This window comes from Felis catus, chromosome C1, assembly GCF_018350175.1.
Source record: "Felis catus isolate Fca126 chromosome C1, F.catus_Fca126_mat1.0, whole genome shotgun sequence".
NCBI lineage: Eukaryota > Metazoa > Chordata > Mammalia > Carnivora > Felidae > Felis > Felis catus.
This window is the reverse complement of record NC_058375.1, coordinates 25,520,232-25,542,440: the sequence shown is the minus strand read 5'-3', so window position 1 is coordinate 25,542,440 and position 22,209 is coordinate 25,520,232. Positions and strand designations below refer to the sequence as shown.

At 46.2% G+C, this 22,209-nt stretch overlaps 1 protein-coding gene across 9 annotated transcripts in view; it reads left to right on the top strand.

Annotated features, from left to right (window-relative positions):
- Window positions 1-22,209, top strand: part of CSMD2 (CUB and Sushi multiple domains 2) — a 602,474-nt gene that overhangs the window by 476,018 nt on the left and 104,247 nt on the right. For all 9 annotated transcript variants that reach the window (XM_045035511.1, XM_023258438.2, XM_023258437.2 and 6 more), the window contains 9 exons: window positions 4,993-5,088; window positions 6,258-6,461; window positions 6,810-6,934; window positions 7,887-7,983; window positions 9,303-9,407; window positions 13,982-14,100; window positions 14,619-14,688; window positions 16,687-16,803; window positions 19,652-19,861. In XM_045035511.1, coding sequence (XP_044891446.1) covers window positions 4,993-5,088; window positions 6,258-6,461; window positions 6,810-6,934; window positions 7,887-7,983; window positions 9,303-9,407; window positions 13,982-14,100; window positions 14,619-14,688; window positions 16,687-16,803; window positions 19,652-19,861 — 1,143 coding nt within the window. The remainder of the gene's footprint in view (window positions 1-4,992; window positions 5,089-6,257; window positions 6,462-6,809; window positions 6,935-7,886; window positions 7,984-9,302; window positions 9,408-13,981; window positions 14,101-14,618; window positions 14,689-16,686; window positions 16,804-19,651; window positions 19,862-22,209) is intronic.

Genomic DNA, 22,209 nt, shown 5'->3' with positions numbered 1-22,209 from the left:
CAAGTTTATTTATTTACTTAGAGAGAGAGAAAGAGAGAAAGAAAGAGCTGGGGAGGGGCAGAGAGATGAGGAGAGAGAGAGAGAGAGAGAGAGAGAGAGAGAGAGAGAGAGAGAGAATCTCAAGCACTGCCAGTGCGGAGCCCAACTTGGAGCTTGAACCCATGAACCACGAGATCATGACCTGAGCCACCCAGGCGCCCCAGACACGTAACCAACTGAGCCACCCAAGTGCCCCTGTTCTTGTTTATTTTTGCTTCCAGGTAACTTCAAGAAATATTTTGTCAAGATAAAAAAATTTGCTTCAGAACTTTCATTGGACTTCCATTAAGTTATTGGTTAACTGGGGGAGAACTCACATCTTTATAACAGTAACCCTTCTTCCCATCCAGGAACATGATATGTCTCTCCATTTATGTATCTTTTGTAACCTTGGGAAAGGGGCTTTAATTTTCACTTTGGCAGTATTCATTTTTTATTAGCTTTACTCCTAGATATTGGATGGCAATTTTTGTCATTGTTTTTGTTGCTGCTGTGAACTGGTCCCCCCTCCTTCCATTGTATTTTCTAACTGGTCTTTGATAGTATATTAGATGACTGGTATTTTTGGTGTAGTCATTTTGTAAAGTCAATGAACCCTCTGTAATAATGCTAACACTGCCTACTGATCTCTCCTGGGCCCTTTAGGCAAGAAGCCATATCTTCTGCAGATAAATTTGCCTCAATACTTTATTTCTTCCTTATCAGTGTTTTTTTTTCTTTTATTTTTTTCCATGACTATTGGTTTATTCAGGTATATGACCCTAAGATCAATGCTGATATTTTATGTTTTAGTAAAAAACCCATTTTATAATTATTTTAAATTCAGCAACACAGGTTATATATATACTATGATGCTATATAATCTCCTGGGTGTCAGAGGTTATATCACCTGCCTTTACTGATTGAGTACTGTATTAGTAGTGACCCCTCTTTTTCCCACCTGGATGAGAGGTTTTGTGTTGTTTCATTTCGTTTTTGTTTTTGGGGGGTGTTTTGTTTTGTTTTGTTTCTGCTTTTACTTATCAGTTCTTCTGTGGCCTTTGTTATTTTTTAATTAATTAACTTCTGCATTTATTTCATGCCTCTCCTCCTGTTTTTCTTCAGATTACATTGTGCTTCTTATGCTAACCCCTTGAATTGAGAGCTTTCTTCTTTTCCCTGCGTAATGAAGAGCTTGTTTACAGCAGCACATTCACTTCTAAGCATAGTTTTGGCTCTGTGCTGTAAGAATTGTCACATCCTATTGTCCTCCTCATTACTTTCTAAATAATCTGTCACCATGTTTTCTTCTTTCTTGCCCAAGAGTCCTTTAAGGCTGCCTCCTCTTTTCCTCCAGGAACCTGAATTTTGTTCTTGTTACATTTAAACATTTGTGTTAATTTCTAATTTTGTTACCACACCGGGAGAGAATATAGCCTGAACCACTTCCCATTTCGGGGTTAAATGAGGTCCTCTTCCATAGCCAAAGACTTTTTTTTTTTTCATTCCTTGAGTATCTAAGAAGAGAGTGTGTCCTCTGGACAGTTGAGAGGCTGCAGAGAGACGGGCAGCTCAGGCCCAACACTCACTGCCTGCCAGCGAGGTGCCTGTAGGCCCGGTGGTGCTTGACTGCTCAGAGCTGCAGTTCCCTCGGCTGTAAAATGCAGAGAGGAAAACCTGTGCCTCCTAGAGCTATTTGTTAGAGTGAAGTTAGTTTAGTAATAGCCATTAGGTCAATCTTCCTCAATTTTATTATTCACATCCATTCTATCAGTGATTCTCAATGAAATGAGTTTTGATATCAGCACCCCATGTATGCCCACTCAGCCAGGAGTGTAAGTCAGGATTCCTTGGGGTAGGATGCTTTTTCAAAGCCTCATGATTTTCAATATAGATAAATAGAGGTATAAATTTAGCTATAAATATAGAAGCATTGGTACAGGCAGAGAAAGAGAGAGAGAGAGAGAGAGAGAGAGAGAGAGAGATACATTTAGGACCTGTATATGTAAATGTAGATATAGATACAAGAACACATATAGATGTAAAGGACCAATGGCTAGAAAGAAATAAGGATGGATGGATGGATGGATGCAGATAAAAGACCTATAGGTGTCAATATCAATATCCTCAGATCATCTTATTCCTCATTTGGAGAAACACTGATGAGCCACTAACGCTGAAGGAAGTAATGTGTCCCTGTCCTGAGGTGTGTTGAAGGGGCAAAAAGCTTGAGGACCACTACTCAGCAGTCTTCATTTTGTTTCTCTATTTGATATATCAAATGTCGTGGATTTTGCTCATTTAAACATCCCACTACAACTGTGATATTTTGTTATCTTCTTGTGTTTCCAACCATTTTAGCACCTGTGTTTGCCTGCTATATCTTTCTTCATTTCCTTGGAGAGTCTTTTTCTTAAGAGGATGTTTACTTACTTATTTTACATTTGTTCTGATATCTGTCATCTGGTTTTGTTCTTTGTGAGTTTGGGGGGCTTTTTTGTTTTGATTTTGCTTTCTTTCCCATTCCTGTCTGACCCCTCTCTAATTTCCAAGGCTTTTTTTATATATACATTTAGAATTTCTAATGAATGCTATCAGTAAATTATTTATAAATTATGGACTTCTTCCCCCAAGTGTCTACTTTTGCATTTAATTTTGCTACCTCATTGACAATAATTATTTGGGCTTAACTATCTTTTCCTGGTTGTCTTTATCCCTGAGAGTTTTTGATTTCCCTACTTCTGTTCATTTTTTTAGTAGGCTTATCACCGCAGTACTTTCCGCCACCTTGCCTGTATGACTGTGTCTTTCCTTTGACACATCATGTGAATGACAACTTGATTGTAAGTCAAATTACAGGTCACAAATTTCTTTCAAAACTCCTGCCACCATCCCACTTCATTCCAACAGTTAATATTACAGACAAGTGGAGTCCAACCTGATTCTTTACCCTGATAGGTAACCCATTCTTTTCTCTCTGGATGGCATTCATTTTTTTTTTAATTTTATTTTTAAAATCTGAAAGCCCACTAGGATAGGTTGCAAGGGAAATCTCTTTTCATTAATTACATCTGGCACTTTGAGAATAATTGTAGTCTGAACCTCAGATCTTTCTTAAGCTTAGGAAAGTTATCTTCTTTCTTAAATTATTTCTTCTCCTTCAGTTTCTCCTATCTTCTCTCTCTCTCTCTCTCTCTCTCTCTCTCTCTCTCTGTCTTAAATCCTTGTTGTATGCACACTGGAGTTTCTCTGATCTATCTTCCATGTTGCTTGTGGTTTCTCTCATTATTTTCATCTCTTTATCCTTTTCCTGTGGATTCTGGAAGAATTTCCCCCAACTTAATCTCTACTTCCCTGTTCAACTTCTACAGAATCCAGCTGCCACATACTGGTGCTTCTCATTTTTGAAGGCTTTATTGATCTCAGAACTTTCCTTTGGCATGGCTGCCCTCTCTGACTTCACAGATGCAATGCTAGATTTAGTCTTGTGGCAACCACAACTGAAAGTCTTCTCGAGATATTTGCCTGCTCTTTCTGATAGTTCACATTAAAATGTTTGGTTTGATTTCTGAGTGGTTTTCACCCTTAAAACTTTGAGAGCTTGTCTTTTGTCCAGGGATTTTACTATGTGCTTGTCCATGGAGAGGGATGTCTGTGTTCATCCAGGCTTGGAAGTTGAAATGGGTTTGTGAGAGATTATAGGGGTCCTAATCCACGTATCATGCCAGACAATGGCAGGATGGAAACCTAGAGTTTTGTTCTGCTCACATCTGTTAAAGAGCTCCAGACAGTGGTGATAATAAAGACAAGCTTTTTCTTCATGAGTTTCTTTTTGCTTTGGCAGCCAGAAATTATTGGGTCAATGACTCCCAGCCAGGATCAGCCATCTGGGTCATGTGTAAATAGTATGTTGTGCAAAACTCTCCACTCTCCGTGGCCAGTAGTGTCACATGGGCTTTCTGGAAGCATTGGTTGGCCTCAGATGTGCCTCCCAGTGGTTCCATGGCTGGTTCCGACTCCAGCCCTCACTGCAGTGGAGACTTAGCCTGGCTGTCTGCACCCCCAGCTTCCCTTCTGACGGTGGGGTCAGCAGGCATCTCAGGGTTCCCTAAGACTGTGGAGGGGCACACTCAGCGATGCAGAGTGGCCATGCCACTACCTGCTAAGCCATGGTCTAGTCCCTCAGCTGCCTCAAGAAACTGACCACAAGCAGGACTGCACTTCACAGCTGTAGGTCCAGCTGGTGTTGTCTTCACTCTTGTCCATCTATACCACGTCAAGGAGAAGATAGAACTTTATCTTCTGATATAAAAGCGTCCTGTGCCCATGCAGGTCTTCCTTAAGCTGTGTTATCAGTTGGGTGACAATTCGTCTTGCTTTGGTTGTCCCGACATAATTATTAATAACATGCCCATTGACTCTCAAAAGTGTCCTAGTGTGAGCAATAAATTATACAATTGCTGTGGTTATCTGTCATTTTATAGGATCTGGGAATGGCCAGTTACTCTCAGATACTCACATCACCCTCCTTCCCAGAAGCTGATGCATTTTTCTTTTTAATGTCAATTTTCCAAGTAAACCACCAGTCAGTTTGGTAATGGCCATTCTCCTCATCCTTGTGGGCCAATGTATGTCTGAAAGCTTTCTCCTTTCCAGGAAGGTCATTTAATCTTTCTGATCCTCTCTTTCTTGACCTATTAAATGAGGGCACCGAACTCTTGTCATGTCAGCCTCTAAAGACCATAGGTCAAGGTAAAACCATGGATGCTAAAACCTTCTGCAAACTTTAGAGTGTGAAGTGTAGTAAAAATGTGAGGTTTTATTTCCGGAAGAGCTGGGATATGGAAGGAATTGCTGTGGGGGTGGGGGGAGGGGTGGTATGGGCAGCCCCTCCTTCCTAGCCAGGATTTTCTCTGCTGGGCCCTCCTGCTGGACTCACTGTCTCCCTCTCCTCCTCGCCCCTTATCTTGGCAGGAGAATCGCTGCCCTTGGCCACCTCCAATCAAGTTCTCATTAAGTTCAGTGCCAAAGGCCCAGCACCAGCCAGAGGCTTCCACTTTGTCTATCAAGGTATGCAGGGCGTGGATGTGAAAGGTGTGAAGACATCTCAGTTCTCTAGTGACTCCCTGACCAAAGGAACTTGGACTTTTGACCCCTAAGTCTAGGCCTCAGTCCTAGGGTGTGTGGAGGCAGTTACTGATTTGTAGGGCAGTTCCTTGAAATTCAGTTGAATTTAGACACTCATTTACCCAACAGACAATTCTTGGACAAAACTCCATGTCGAATGAGGGGGAAAATCAGACATGGGATGCTAACTCCTGCCCTTCCCCTCCCCCACTGCCTGGCAAGGTCCCAATGGCATTGGGATGACCAGCCCAGGCCTTGTACCTAGACTCTCTCCCATGGAGTTTGGTCTTCTCTACAAGACACAGTAAAGATGTGGGAAAAACACAGACTTGGGATTAAGATGGACATGGCTTTGAATCCCAGCTCTGCCAGTTTCTAACTGGGCACCAGCTACTCCATCCCTCAGAGCCCCAGTTTGCTCACCTCTAAAATGAGGGTAAGCATATTACCTCACTGATGGAGTTAAGAGAGTTCACAAAGTAGTTGACACCAAGCAGGTGATGGATGTCTGTCCCCTTCCTTCCTTACTGGCTTTGAAAGGCAGAGTCGTGGAGCATCCTGACTTTCACCTCTAGGCCCCTACCTCTCCTTGTCCAGAAGGAAGCCCACTTTTCAAGGGCTCATTCATTCCACTGCCCAGGAAGAGCTGTATTCCCCTGCCACAGAAGGATGGCATAACTGGGGCCTGGGTTAAAGGGTCCTGTCCACCATGTGGGCAGGGTAAGGGGAGATTCAGATTCAGGTCATGAGAGCAGAGCCCTGGGCAGAGGCCAAGGTAGGGTGAATGGAGGAATAAAGGCCATTCTTCCTGTAAGGGGATGTGGGACTTCATGGGGATGGGAGGGCACCATTGGGAAGCCACAGAACACAACTAGGCCTAAACTCTGCCATCCATGGTTTCCAGAAGCTGTGCTGCCACCTTGTGTGTCCAACTATGTTTTAGTAAAATCGTCCTTGTCCTGGAAAGTCCCTACCCCTGCCCTGAGAGAAAGTGCTCAGAGCCTCTCAGGGTCCCATCCAGACTGTCTCAGCTCCAGTCCCATTGTGTGTGCATCCCTGAGCCAGTTTCCAGAGGGGTGAGGCCTGCCCCTCAGTGCCCTTGTCCCCCGCAGCGGTACCCCGAACAAGCGCCACGCAGTGCAGCTCTGTGCCGGAACCCCGCTATGGCAAGAGGCTGGGCAGTGACTTCTCGGTGGGGGCCATCGTCCGCTTCGATTGCAACTCCGGCTATGCCCTGCAGGGGTCCCCAGAAATCGAGTGCCTCCCCGTTCCCGGGGCCTTAGCCCAGTGGAATGTATCAGCGCCTACCTGTGTGGGTGAGTGCCTGGACAACCAGGACTCCTGGGAGGGGGTGGCCGGTGACACCCAACAGCAGCCCCTGCCCACCAGAATAACTTAAATAGGGTGTCCCATTCAGGCCAAATCACTAGTCCCGTGGGTTGGGTGTGTAGACAGCAAAGAGGAGGAGCTGGGGTTGCTGGGGGAGGGATGCATGTGAAGGAGGGTTGTAGGGACAGGAGCCACAGAAGAAGCAGGGATGGGGGCCTGCGGGAGAAGCCAATAGCCAGCAAGGGAGGCCCTGAAGGAGTGTTTGGGGAGGCTCCCATGGGGTACCCACAAAGACAAGCAGGAGAAACCTCTGACCAGAACTGCCTCCTTCCCAGTGCCATGTGGAGGCAACCTCACAGAGCGCAGGGGCACCATCCTGTCCCCCGGTTTCCCAGAGCCCTACCTCAACAGCCTCAACTGCGTGTGGAAGATCATGGTCCCTGAAGGCGCTGGCATCCAGGTAGGGGCTAGGAGATGCCTCAGTCAGGCGGGTGGCTGGGAGGAGACATTTCAATCCCGTCCCTGCCCCTCAGGCCAGATGCGGAGGTGAGGCCCACAAGCAGAAAAACGCAACAGCTCAAGGCCCCGAAGCTTCAGGGGGTGTGAAGAGAGAGCTGGGTAATTTCAGGAAAGAGGAGTGGCACAAGCTCATGCCATCAGGGAAGCCCAGAAGAGGAAACGGGCCTGGACTGGGATATAGAGATTGGGCAAGCTTCATAGATGTTTTTCAGATGGCTTGAAGTCTTCTTTTCTCAAGATTATGGGGGAGAGAAGAGGGGACATTGCAGGAAGGAGAAAGGAGCAAACAGATGAAGCATGGAGGAGCCCCAGACACACACCTAGGCATCACACCCGCAGACTGAACTGTAGGAGCAGAATGGGGGCCACAACGGGTACCCAGTGGCGAGAGCCAAGTGAAGAAGGCCCCGGCACTGGGATGGCAGCATGGAGGAGGGTCTGGAGCCTGCAAGGGCAACAGAGAGGCAGCAGGTAGAGATTCAAGGTGGGCGGGTCTGGCCAGGAGTGGGCTACTGGCTTATGGCTGCAGGATATCTGCTGCAATCCAGACAGGAAAGTGGGAAAACCCAAGCAATGTTTCAGAGATGGGGAGGAGGCCATTCAAAGTCAAGTATTCCCACTTCCTGAAATTTCCTTTCCCTACTCTCTGCCTGACAAAGCACCCCCACTGTCTTGCAGTCCTTCATTTTACAGTCTTTTCCCCGTCTGGACAATGAGGTTCCCGAAGGTAGGGACTGCATCTTACTCTTAGCGGCAAGACCTAGCACAATGTCAGGTGCAGACTGACAGTTCCAATAATGGAATTAACTACATGAACGGAGAAGAAGGGAGGCAGAGAGAGACAGACAGACATAGGCTGCCTAACTGACAATTCAATCCCTCTGCCTTCCCAGATTCAAGTCATCAGCTTTGTCACAGAGCAGAACTGGGACTCCCTGGAGGTATTTGACGGTGCAGACAACACTGTAACCATGCTGGGGAGTTTCTCAGGTGAGGTGGGACTTCCAGGGACCTCAACTCAGGGGGCAGTGGTGGACTGCATCATCATCATCATCATCATCACCACCACTGAGATCTAGTTGACATGCCATAAAATTCACCATTTCAAAGTGTACAATTCGCAGATGTTAACTGGATACATTTTGGTGATTGTATTACAAAATATACAAATACTGAATTATGTCACACCCCTGAAACTAATATAATGTTATGTGTCAATTATTGCTCAATAATAAAATGATAAAAGTGCCACAGTGAAAAGATAGTGTCCAATTCAGTAGTTTTTAGTATATTCACAAGATTCTAAAACTATCACTGCTATCTAATCCCAGAACATTTTCATCACCCCAGAAAGAAACCAGGTACTCATTTGCATGCACTCCCCATCGCTCCCCCTCCCCCATCCCTTGGCAACCACGACTTGGCAACCTACTTCCCATCTTTATAGATTTGCTTGTTCTGGAAATTTCATATAAATGGAATCCTACAATATGTAGCCTTCTGGGTCTAGCTTCTTTCACTCAGCATAATTTTTCAAGGCCCCCCCATGTTGTAACATGCGTCAACACTTCACCATGTGGCTCGACCAGATTTCACTTATGCATCCATCAGTTGATGGACATTTGGTTGTTTCCACTTGTTGGCTAATTATGAATAATGCTGCTATAAACATTCATGTAGATATTTCTGTGGGACATGATTTCAATTCTCTCGGGTATATATACCTAATAGTGGAATTCCTGGGTCATGATAACTCTATATTTAAATTGGGGGGGGGGGGGGGGGGACTGACAAACTGTTTTTCCAAAGTGGCTACACCATTACCAACAGTAGACTTCTCACTGAGTGTGGTGTGTGCTTTTGCCCAATGCCCAGGACAATTACCTGGGTCTTTCAGGCTTCAGAATTCCATGTTGCCAAGACAGAAAAAGGAGTCATGTGCACCGTATACACTGTCTACACTGCCTGGATTGCCTAGAGAATTCTACGTGTCAGAGTTATTTGAAGATGGCTGGAAAGGGACCAAACTCTTTGGCTGCCTGTGCAACTCCCTCTACCGTTGGCACATGGCTCTGCCACTGCTCATTCTGCAGAAAGTTGTTTGAGGCCTCCTCTCCCTTGGCCACTGGAGACCCAGCATTCTCAGAGGGTGCTAATGTAGCAAATTTGTCATGTAGCAAGTTTGATAGTTGGGGAGATGTGAGGGTCTTGGAGCAGAGTGTCAGCAGGTAGCAAAAGCAAGAAATATGGGAAGGAGCTTGGGGGCCGGGGGTGGCTAATGGTGAATGGTCCCTGTTTCCTTGCCCTAGGAACAACCGTGCCTGCCCTTCTGAACAGCACCTCCAACCAGCTCTACCTTCATTTCTACTCAGATATCAGCGTGTCAGCAGCCGGCTTCCATTTGGAGTACAAAAGTGAGGATCCAAAGTTTCAGCTGCGTACAGGGCTTAGGGTGGGGATTGACAGGTATCGAGGACCCACAGTGAGCAGGGGTCACACTGGGGCTGTGTATTCTCCACCCCACGTAAGCCTGACCACAGACTTAGAGGAAGGTGCTGAAGCTCAGGGAAGGTCTGAAAATCCTCAAGACTCCGCAGCCAGTAAGTGATGGAGCCAGGATTCTCACCCCAGTGTCTGCTACTCAGACACCTACGGGCTTCCCCTTTGTCCACACCAAGACTGGGAAGGGAGCACAGTCATTGGCCTCGGTCCAGTATATACTTTGGGATGTAATAAAATAGCGGGTGCTCTCCCCTGGTCCTAAACTCTGTCCTCTCCAACCCCTGGTTCTGTGATTCAACTGCCTTTGAAGTTCCTGTCCTCATTAGAAACTTCACTCCTCTTGCACCAGATTTCTCCCCCTCAGCTCAGAACCTTACATCCTGGTTTCCAGTGTCCCGAAGTGGTCACAACGAAAAACTCGTAAAAGAGAAAGGCTTGTGGATGTGCCTTTTGGGACAACAAAGACAGAGGTTGCTGGGAGACTGTTGTCATCCTGGGACAGCCTGCCGTTCCCCTTCCCCACTGGGTATAGGAGAGAATAGATAGACGAAAGTACTTGTTTTACATTCATCCAGCAAATAGTTATGGAGTGATTACAGTGTGCCAGGTGCTCTGCTGGGTTTTTCTAGGTTTGGGAAAGATCAAGATGGTTAAGTCCTCTCAGAGTCCATTAAAGAGAGGCAGACGTATGGACACAGAAGCGCATTAAAGTATTACAGGTGCTCTCCTCTATGTCCCCAAATGTCCCCAAATGGTAGATCAGTGGTTCGAAGGAGAGAACAGTCACTTCCACCTGAGACAGGTGGAGAGGTCAATGTCATAAAGAAACATTGAGTGTCTACAATGTGGCAAGCCCTGTGCTAGATGCTCACAGATAAGAGGTGAGTAAGACATGGCTTTTGCCCTCAAACACAGAGTCTAGGAAGATAGATGGACAAGGGAGCAATAATTTTAGTGCAACCTAATATGCTAAGAAAGTGCAGAAGAGGGGAGCTAAACCTGGCCAGGTGAGACCTTACAGAAGGGGATGAGTGAGTTAGGTGTGGAATGAAAAGTAAGAAATGTGGAAAGGTAGAGTTGGCTTGGCCATCTTTGACAGCATGGGCCCATGCAGATGGAAGCCTCAGTTGGTGCCAGAGGCCTGGTAAGGTCAGCACTGGAGGTTATGCAAATGTCCAGCTGATCTCCGGAATGAATGAGCTTTATCCAGATGGTTGGGAGAGGATTAGTTGGATCCCAGGATGCTCATGGGCTGAAAGAACTGAAATGTGCACCTGATAGGAAAGACCTCGGGCAGCTTGAAGCAAGGACCCTAAGGAGCAGAGGATAGGACACGGACCTCTGAGACTTTCCTCCCTGCAGACCTCAAAGGCTTACTCTCCTTGTGGACTAAAGTATTCTGAGTTTCTTGAGTAGTTCACATTTTTTCTTTTATCCTTTTTTCTCTGTTCTGTCCAATTTTGTTTCTTTATTTAGTATTTTAATTTGAGTCCTTAAATGTTCCCTAAAATCTTTTCTTTTCTTTCCTCTTCCAAAGATATACTTTCTCTTGTCATTCTGCTGCCTCATTACCAGAAAAAAAATTCACCTCTTCTCAATTTGTGGTTGTTGTTGTTGTTGTTGTTGTTCAAGGGAACTGGTAGCTTTCTTAGTAGCTGATGTTTATCATGCATTGTCCTCTGATGGTGGGAAGGGCTGAGGGAAAATTGAGGTCCCCATTAGTATTTGGTGACTGGAATTCCTAGGAGCCAAAACCGTTTTTGTTTTGTTAACCTACTATTCTGTTAATTTTTGATAATCTACAAAGAGGATGCAGAAGGGAAGAATTAACTGCTATTGTGGAGGCAAATGGTTTTGAAGGGTACTGAAAAGTCATATCTACTGCTATGACTCACTTAATGTTGATTTAGTTGAAATGGAAATAGAACAATATGCTTTCCAAAGCAATAGATTGCATATGATAAAATAATTCTTCCTTTGTTGTAAGCATGGCTTAAATGAAGTCAAGCTGTGCAGTGTAAGAGAAATTAGAATGGACTTTTCTCTGTCTCCCTCTTTCTTTCTCTCTTGGATTTCACTTTTTTCTCTTACTATATTCTTTTGCTCTTGCCTCCTCTCTCTCTCTCTCTCTCTCTCTCTCTCTCTCTCTCTCTCTCTCTCTCCCCCCCCTACTTCTCTACTGGTAAGTAAGTCTCATGTTACTAAGTGGTAGTCACCCCAGTAAATGCTGAGTTGCATCATACTTGAAGTTCAGGGAGGAGTGGGGAGAGAGAGACAAGATGAAGTACTTCAAATTCAGCTTAATGACTGTTTTAATACTGTCTTTGGGGTATTTAGCCCAGCTGCTGAGATTTGTGGACATAGGCCCAAATAGCCTTCATTTCCAAGAATCACATTTACTTCTTCAAAGCATATGTAGGACAGGAATTGCCTCGGGAAGGCACAAAGGAACTTTCTAGAAGAGTGAGCAGTGTTGTGTGGCTTTGATAGGGGTTTGGGTTATACAGGCGCATGCATTTGTCAAAACTCAGCAAATGTACACGTAAGATCTGTACATTTTGTTATATGTAAATTTTCCTCAGAGGGAAAAAAGCATGTGTAGTTATCTCGTGCACACATCGACTCTCAACTCTCAAAGTGGAAAGAGGATGAGGATTCATCAGCTGCCACCCAAGAAGATGAGTCTAGTGCTTGGTGGTCTAGGGAGGCCAGTCCTTCCCATTCCTTTTCCACAAGTGCATGGCTCCATGCAGGCTCTGCATACACATGGCTTCCCCATGGAGCTTGTATCTCCCAAGGGATCTGGGATCTACTAGGAGGGCTATCTATCAGAAGGTATCTAACCAGGAATCTAACAGGAGGGCTGAGGCTGCCCCCTCCCAAACTCTCTGGGCCATGCAAGTGCCTGGAATCAGACCCAACCGTGAAGTCTGTTAGCCCTCATCCCTGGAAAACCACACTGCAAGTCTCATGCAGCAATGCATGGGGATTTGCATAGTACCTCTTATTTATTTGTGTATTTATTTATTGCATCTTAAGTGCCCGCACCCGCAGGGGGGCCCCTGCAGGGCACAGGAGAGGCATGAAGCCCACCAGTCAGGAGATGCTCTACTCCCATTTGCTGTGGGTTTCCACCGAGAGAGAATTCAAAGCAGGACGAGGATGATTTCAGGAGGGGACGGGAGGGGAGCAGGGTTGGATCTCGCATGAGCTCATGTCACCTGTGAGTTTGGCCTCCGCTTGCACAGACCTGGAGTCACACTGGTCTTGGTTTGAATCCCAGCTCTATGGCTTGCTAAGGGCACATCTCTGGGCCTCTTGGCCTGTATCCTCACCCGTGAAAAGGGATGTAAAGACTCCTTCAAGGGATGAGATGATGTGTGTGACACACTGGCCCCAGTTCTGCTTGTGGGAAGTCTCAGCAAGTGCTGCCCCAGTGATGGTGGTGGGTGGGCAGCGGGGAGGAGGACCACAACGAGGAAGATTAGGATGGGCATCCTAGCAAAGCGCTGTGTACAGTGCTGGGTATATTATCAGGACCGAATGAGTGCAGATGAAGTTGAAAACTCGAGAAAGGAGAGTGAAGGAGAGTTTGAGAGCCCTTAGAGGTGATCTTGGAAAGAGATGGAGCCAAAATCATGACAGTCCTAGAATGTCCCATGAGAGGGTGAGATTTCGTATAACACTCAATGGGGACCCATTTTGAATTGCTGAATAAGGAAGTCCATGATTCAAGGAGAGAGCCTAAGAAACGCTAGTTGCCTGTGAATGCAGGATGGCCTAGGGCACGGAAGGAGAGGGAGGTTGTGAGGGATCTGGCAGTGAGACAGGGCCGGAGCTGACTGTGAGGGCCAAGCAGGAGGAGACCCCAGTACTCCTCCCAGAAAGGAGCTGGCCTCATCTTAAAAATACAATAGCAGAAACAAGGCAGCTGAGGGTCTCATCTGCTGGCAAACTTTTTTCCAGGAAGTCTGTCCTAGAGAGCAGGACTGTCTGAGCCCCCGGAGCGACACTGACGGATCTCTCTCTCTCATAACTGCTCTCCTCCCTCCTTGCCTTTCTTTCCCCTCTCCCAGTTTCATAGCCCACAGGAATTGTCTTCATAGAGCAAGGAAAATGGAGGGAAGTTGGGGGTCTGAGAGAAGTGAGGGAGGAGCCTGGTGAAGAGGTCTGGGGGCTTGGAGCCAGGTGGGCACCTCCCGAGCTCTCCTGCTCCAAAGTACTTCTGCTGATCCCAGGGGGCAGCCACATGGCCCACGGGACACCTGCCTGCCCCAAGGAGCCTCTGTCCAGCCTCTGAGCCATATAAATATTCTGACTTTCTCTGTGCGCTCTGAGGGTTAGCACTGGCCTAGAGGCTAAGAGCAGAGAAAGCACAAATTAGAGCCCTTTCTCCTCCCTGCTGCCAGCATCACCCTCTGCCTACCAGTGCACTGGCCTGCCGGGCTTGTCCATTCTCCTTTCTGTTTGCCTCTGTCTCGTCTAGCTGTGGGCCTGAGCAGCTGTCCAGAACCCACCGTGCCCAGTAATGGGGTGAAGACCGGCGAGCGCTACTTGGTGAACGATGTGGTCTCTTTCCAGTGTGAGCCAGGATATGCCCTCCAGGTACCTCCCCTCAACACCCAGGTCAGGAAACAGGTATCCCCTGAGATGTGTTGGACCAGCCTCATGCCAGCCTAGCTGCAGTCACCAAAGAACAGGGGAAAGACCCTGAGGTCCCCAGGGACCATTGTCCTTTCCCGGAGCTGTTCATGCAAAAGATGAGCTTTGCTGACTTTGGCGATTTAGCACAAGCCAGCCTCAGAATGTGTTCCCGCTAAGTTTTGGTTTGATTAGACTTCAGGAAAATTTAATCTTCCTTTGAAGGCCATGAGGGAATCTAGTAATTAAAGGAGTCTCACAAGGAACCTTTAGTAATGAGAATTCTTTAGTAATGGCTGTTAATAAGCATCCTTCCCCAAAGTCTCTCACCCTCTGCCTCATCCCACCCCACAGAGGGTTTGTGTATCTTTGTGTATCTTGTTCCTCAACGCAAGGCCCCTGAACAAACCCCCTCTTCTGGGTTGTACATACAATTGTGCCCACGGGGGCAATCAGCCCATCCCTGTTCCTGATTCCTCCAGGGCCACGCCCACATCTCCTGCATGCCTGGAACCGTGCGCCGCTGGAACTACCCTCCGCCACTCTGTATTGGTAAGAGAGCCCCGACCTTTTCCGTTCATTCATACCCATTTTCTACCAGGGATTTGAGCTCAGTGACATATCGTTGGGATCAAGTTCAAATCAAAAGACAGTTTGGTATTCTGAGTCTGTGCAAAGACAGTAGTTTTCGACTGATGGGCAGCTCTTCAAGGGGGTCATGACTTCTGCAAACCTTCGCCCACCCAATGGAAAAATCACAGGAGACTTGCCCATTTGAAAACACGATGATGACCATTTGGATTCCAGATAATTGACAAAAGCCTGAATGGAACCCCTGGGTAATTGAGCCCTTCCCCTATGACTTTTCATGGGACAGACAGATAAAATCCACTAATAAAAAATGTGGAGGGTTACATGTGAAACAAGAACTTAGCTTGGTTGGGTTTCTTACCCTGTGCTAAGCAATGATGAAGAGATCCATGGATACAAGAAAAGACAAGGTCTCTGAAGCTTCTAGTCAGGGTGAGGGAGAGGGAACGTGACATTTATTGAGCATCTATTACATGCACGTCACTGTGCTACGAGTTTCCTCACAGCAGCTCTTCAGAGGAGGTATCATTGCTCTCATTTTGCAAATAAGAAAACTAAGAAAAAAAAGAAAGAAAACTAAGGCTTTTAGGATTAGAAAGTGACTGGCACCATTAGGAATGGAAACCTACTTTTCTCTGATGCCCAGCCAATGTAAAGTGCAAATCAAGGCTGACCTTGGGATAAGAAGCAAAGTGAGTGGAGAGAGCATCATTTGGGCATAATGGCATTTCCCCTCTGTGGTATCACCAGGGTGCAGGGTTTGGTCACCTGCTCAGCAGTCAGAAATGTGACTGGCCCAGGAGAGGCACTTCTCCCTATTACATATTACAAAGTTCTTGCCACGGAAACCACTCATGGTAACAGCAGCTACAGGCCATAGAGTAGCTGTCGCCAGTTTACTGTGTGCACCAGCCACTGTTCCAAGTGACACAAAGTCCTTTCTGTTGTAACTTAATGACAGTCCTGTGACATAGGTGCTGTAATTGGCTCCATTTTACAGATGAGGGAAACTGGGGTTTGAAAGGGTTTAGAACGTGCCCAGAGTCACACAGGAAGTAAAAGCATTGGGATTGTGAGCCAGGCAGTCAGCGCCAGAGCCCCCCAACTCTGAACCCGGACACTGTTGCATTCAGGCCTGTTTGTCACCCTCTCCCCAAAATGCCTTTGCTTAGACACTGCAGATCCCTCCCCTCCACCTCTTTCTCTGGCTCCCATAACAAGCTAGTCGCTTGAAGCTGCATGACTGTTTCCTGAAAGATATGAAAGAAGAGAATGGTTGTCAACTGACCAGGCTGTATTTATGCTCCAGCCCTGCATCTGCAGGTGAAGTCGCCTTGTTTAGAGTGTCAGGTGCCCCAGCCCCTCATGATTGGTTCCCCATGGAATGCTAATCACAATCACTTTTGTTGAGGGCAGAGGGCAGAGTCTGAGGGTGGGCACCTAGTAGGGCCACCCAACCCCACGGAATGTATATTTGTAAAGAGTTTGGCATGGTGCCTGGCACAGGGTGGGGACTCAGTGCATGCTAGTCCCCTTCCTTCCTCCTTTCTCTTCAGTCTTGGGAGAGTTGATTGGACAATGATAGAGGGAGATTTGAGGCATAGTGTAAGAAATGGTCACACTGCTCTTGGAGCAGACCGCTTTTGCTGCATGACCTTACTAAGGGAACTGACCTGCGAAGGGCATGCTCAGGGTCAAAAGTCATAATTTGGGTTTGTGGACCATTGGGCGGTGCCGGGATGCTGAGCCACCCTTTCTGCACTTACACATGTTCTCAGTTTTGCCCAAGTCTGCAGCTGTGTAAAGAGATAACCTGTAGATTCCTTTGGATTCTCAAAGGCATTTATGACTTGGGAATGGTTAAAAAAGCTGCTGCTCTAAGGGAACATCCAAACACTGACATGGCCCCATATTCTCCTCCATGCTGTCCTAACCTTCTATCTGGTCTCATTGTCACAGCACAGTGTGGGGGGGCAGTGGAAGAGATGGAAGGGGTGATCCTGAGCCCCGGCTTCCCAGGCAACTACCCCAGCAACATGGACTGCTCTTGGAAAATAGCGCTGCCTGTGGGCTTTGGTAAGTCTCCATGCCCAGGCCCCAGTGCGTAAAGTAACCATTCCCTGCAACCGTTCAGCATAACCTTGGCCAAGACAGTATAGCACTCTGCCTCTCTATTTCCTCATCTGTTTGACCTCTCGTACGATTGTGAACATCAGTTAAGAATGGTAGAAATGAACACTTTGGGCACATAAAACATAGAGAAAATAATCTTAGGGATGGCCATTATCATTATTATTTGAGTAGTAAGCTGAAATTCAGGACTGTGGAATGAGAAATTACTCAGGGATGGTTGAAAAAGAAAAAAATCTTTTACAGAGACTGGACCTCAAGTTGTGCTTTTAACTTCAATATCCCATTTCTCATCCTAATTAAATTATACAGCCAAGGTCAATATGATATAGAGTTTGCATTCTTTATACGCACATTCTGGCTGGTCTTAAAGATTGGGAGATTTTGTGTGTGTGTGGAGATGGAATATGCCAGGCACGGGGGTTGACGGGGTGTGGAGGACATCGGTCTGGGTACAAAATTTAATTGCTGATGATTCATTCCTGACTGGGAATATAATTTAACCCCAACATCTCTGTTGGAGAGGTAAATGATTTGTGTTGACGTGGAACTAATGGATCATCTTGCCTGAGTCACTGCCCTGCTCCTAGGGGACAAAATGTCCTGAGGGGATTGCTCCTGCGTCGGCCTGCGCTCTCCCACTCTGTGACCTCAGGAATCAAGGCCACCTCTTTGCGTACTTTACTGTTCAGCCTAGAGTAGGTCTTATGATGGAGAAGGGGCTTTCAGGAGAAAGGGATCCAGTTGACCTACTTCAAATCTGTTCTCAGAGGAGGAAAGAGGTTGGTGAACCTTCAGAGGATGGAGTCTTGTATTTAGAACCATCTTCTGGAGGAACCTGGGGACGGGTGATCAGGGTACAAAATGGTGAGGACTTAAGCAGCCTTGGGAAACTCCAGATTTTAGACAATGGGGGAAGAGGAGCTAGGAGACCTTATAGCTCTGCATCCAGACATGGGCCACAAGAATCTCAGATGATAGAAGGATGGAGGGAGTGCAGCATCCAAAGGAAAATGGAAGTTTAAATGAGAGGTACGTCATTGTTCTCTGTAAGTCCTGATGTTCAGCCACCAGAGCTCTCTATCTCAAAGGCCTGGGTGCTTATTCGGCCTCTGCTTATAAGCCCCCTGCAGGGTCCAATCACAGAAGATCTTGCTTTCAAGTGAAGGTTGGACTCCAGCGCCCACCCTAATATGGCACCTGGTTTCATTGTGTAAAGAGCCTCTGAATTTACAAGCTTCTACCACTAGATGGCAGTGGTCATGCCCAGTTCTTTCCAAGCCCATTCAATTCAGAAATCCTGGAATCCTTGAAGAGCCCCTTCAATGGACATGCTGCCCACAGTGTTGGGATGATGGATGGGCTGCAGACGACATGTCCAAAAGTGATCATTGTCAAACTCCATATTTTGAAAACAATCTGCATGTGCATTATTAGAGCAGTGAATAATGTAGTTGGATAATTCATAAAGTGGAATTAATTAATATGTAGTTAAAACCAATGAACTTTATATATCAACAAGGATAGACCTTGAAAAACACAATATTGAGCAAAAAAAGTTTACAAAACTATATGTACAGTATAACAACACTTATGTAAATGTTCAAGACAAATAAATCAGACATATATTTAAGAATCTAAAAACATGAACTGAAAGATATCTTTCCAATTCATGAGAGTGGCCTTCTATTAAGGGAAGAAAGAGAATGGGAGAGAGCAGCAGACATGACGGGTCCTCAATGTTATAAGTCAAGTCTTTATTTAAATAATTAGACGCAAAAAAAAAATCACGTATGTGTGTCCATTCTACAAAACTTAGAAAGTACAGAAAAGAACATTTTAAGGATTAGAATCCATCTGTAACCCCACCATGCAGAGATAATCGCTGACAACCTATTCCTTGCCATTAGAATGTAACTGCTGTGAAGACAAGGACCTGGTAGTTCTTGTTTATCCCTGTGCAGTGCCTAGTGCAGCCCTGATATATGGCAGATGCTCAGTAAATATTATTAGTGAATCAGTGAACATTCTTCCAGTTTTTTAATACCAAAATTAGAATTACATAATGCATGCTACTTTGCAGTCCGATTTTCACAATTAACATAGTGGACATTTTCCTATTTGCTTAGTAAATATATGTCTTCAATAACATTTTTAATGGTAATCTAATTTTGAGAAATCTCACCAGTAAACAAATGTCAATCTTCCCACCTCCATTCTGCAGAGTATATTAATATGTAAGTCAAGCACTTAATTAGATCCATTTAACCTGTCAAGTGGTTAGGAGATCTTGATTAATCCAGTAAGATCCCTGGGTATAAACTTCACTGATAATGTATTCTTCTAATTTCTGAATTATCCTAAGTGTTCGAGAAGATACCAGTATGATGGAGTTCATGTCTTTTGATTGGATATAGTTATTTTTAAGTGGTGGCATTTTTAAGTAAAAAGTTTATTTTAGCAAAGCTATCTTTATACTAATAGTAGGCTTATGAACCACAAGTCAAATATTAGCCCTGAGCTTTGTTTTCAATAAAATGGACTAGGGATAGAGCTCTGGACTGACCAGTGCCCTTTATTCTGAGTGAATAATATATTTTTAAGTTGAATCCTGCCTCAAGACAAAAGACTGGAATGGACAGTAACTCCCAGAGTTGTGTTCTGGGAATGTTGGTTGGGTGCGAAGCCGGTAGTAGGGACGCATGAGGTCTGGCAGGACAAGCTTCCATGAGGCCGCATGTTTGAAGCAGGACTCTATTGCTTTGGACACTGTCTGCCTCTGTCTTGCTCCCAGGAGCTCACATCCAGTTCCTGAACTTCTCCACTGAGCCCAACCACGACTTCATAGAAATCCGGAATGGCCCCTACGAGACCAGCCGCATGATGGGCAGATTCAGTGGAAGTGAGCTTCCAGGCTCCCTGCTCTCCACGTCCCACGAGACCACTGTGTATTTCCACAGCGACCACTCCCAGAACCGGCCAGGATTCAAGCTGGAGTATCAAGGTAAAGACAGGGAGTGCCCGTTTGCTCCTGTCCAACCCCTTCTCTTATCCATAGCCACCATCTTCCCAGCCTTCCACGTAGGGGAAAAAAAAGAACACAAGAAGGGCTGAGGGGGGGGGGGGGGCAGGCCTATCTATGAAGGCTTCCTTTTGGTGGCATGTCTCTGTGGCCCCATGAAGATATCTAATCTCCTTTGGCAAGCCTCTTCCAGGGCTACAGGCCCAATGGCCAACAGTTTTCCCTGAGCTTTCCCATCGGGCATCCCTGAGCGTCCAGCCAGCCACTTCCCCTCAGCCTTGGTAGGCTTACTTAGTCCCTCTGGGTCCTCTCTCCTGTGTGTCAAGCCCAATTGCCTCAGCAAAGCTCCTATCACATGACAGAGGATTCTGGTAACAACCCTGGAGCGCCCACTGAGCCTTCACAATGAGACAAGCCCGTTGACTCCTACTGAGGGTTTCCTGACCATGCTCACTGGGGCTCTACCTTGCCGAGGTGAAATCCTGTTATAGGCCCCACCCCTCCTGGTATGCTTTTCCTGGAACAAGCCCCCTCCTCTCCAACCCAGGCTTTCCTGAGTGAGGGGGCCCTTACCTGTGGCTGTGCGGACTGCGCTCAATCTGTGTAGCTATACACAGCAGCCTTAGATGGGCCCAACTTCTCCCTCAGATGCTGCCCTAGTGCAACTGGATGAACCATTTGTTCTAACCTCTTTTTCCAGATTCTTTTGACTTTTTTTTTGTAATTTTGGACTTTGTTCCAATCTTATACATGCTTATAAAAAAACTAAAACATTACAGATGTTTTTGTGAGTACATCACTGAAGGACAAAATTCTCCCATAATCGCATCTCCAACCCCACCATGCAGAGATACCAACGAAAGCCCCATTTTTTTCTGTACATATATTGATGTAACTATATCATTATATTATATCCAAAATTGTATCATACTATAAGTACTGTTTTGCAATTTTCTTTTTTAAAGTTGATTTTTAATTATATAAGCAGTTCACAAACACACTCACCTTGTTAAAAAGAAAGAGAGGGAGGGAGGAAGGATGAAAGGAAGGAAGGAGGAAATTAAAGCCTTATGGGTAAGGCCAAGCCTTCCTTGTCTACAGCCTCCAACTCCAGGCCCATTCCCCAGAAGTAATCACTGTTGTTTTAATATGATCTTTCTGGATCTTTTTCCATGTGTTGACATGGAAACATATAGCATATGTTATATGTACCTGTGAAAATATGTAATGTTTCGTGAGTTCTTTGGTTGTGTTTCCTATATAAATATATAGAATGGTCTATATACATAACACTCTGATATTAGACTTTTTCATCCCTTGTCAGAGATGAATACTGACCGTGGATTCAGGCTTGTCATTTAGGGAAAGGGGTATTCTACAAGGTGGGCACAGTTGGGCCGGTTACACAGGCACTGCCTCCTTAGAAGGAACGCCAGGGAGTGTGGCTGGGCTTGCCACCACCTGGGACACCTCGGGAGGAGGAGCTGGGCCTCTCACACCCATGAAGTGGCAGGGAGATGCTGTGTTTCTCACCCAGAGAGTGCTGGCCTCCTTGGTAGGAGCAAAGCTGCCCCACCCCAGGAAGCTGTGTGTGAGCTCATCACAGAGGCTGGCCCTAACCAAGAACACATGTACCTGTCAAGGGCACACGGCTTCAGTGGGGGCGTGAGCTGTCAAATGGGTCATGACACATCAGACAGCCACATTCTGTCACATGATCAGCGCTACCCTCTGGGACACACGCGTGCCTCTCTCAGGTTTCCCCTGTGTCTTCGTTTGCCAGGGCTGCCGTAACAAAGTACCACAGACTGGGAGGTGGGAGTGGGGGACTTCAACAACAGACATTTATTCCCTCACAGCTCTGGAGACTGACAAGTCCCGAGATCAAGGTGTCTGCAGGATTGATCCCTTCTGAGGGCTGTGAGGGCGAATCTGTTCCAGGCCTCTGTCCTCGCCTCTGGTGGTTTGCTGGCAATCTGGAATTCCTTGGCTTGTAAAAATATCACCCCCATCTCTGGCTTCACATCCCTATATGTCTCCAAATTTCCCTGTTGTATAAGGACACCAGTTATATTGGACTAGAGCCCACCCTAATGACCTCATTTTAATTTGGGTAAAGATAGGCAAAGACCCTCTCTCCAAATAAGGTCGCGTTCTGAGGTATTAGAGGTTAGGACTTCAACATATGAATTTGGGCAGGGGGCACAATTCAACCCATAACACCTCTGACAGGCCCAAGTGCTCTCCCTGAGGCTTCTCCTGTTGGATAAATGCAAGCACTGATGACACTACCATTGTGACAGGGACGGCTCCCCTGGGGCCTGCCACAC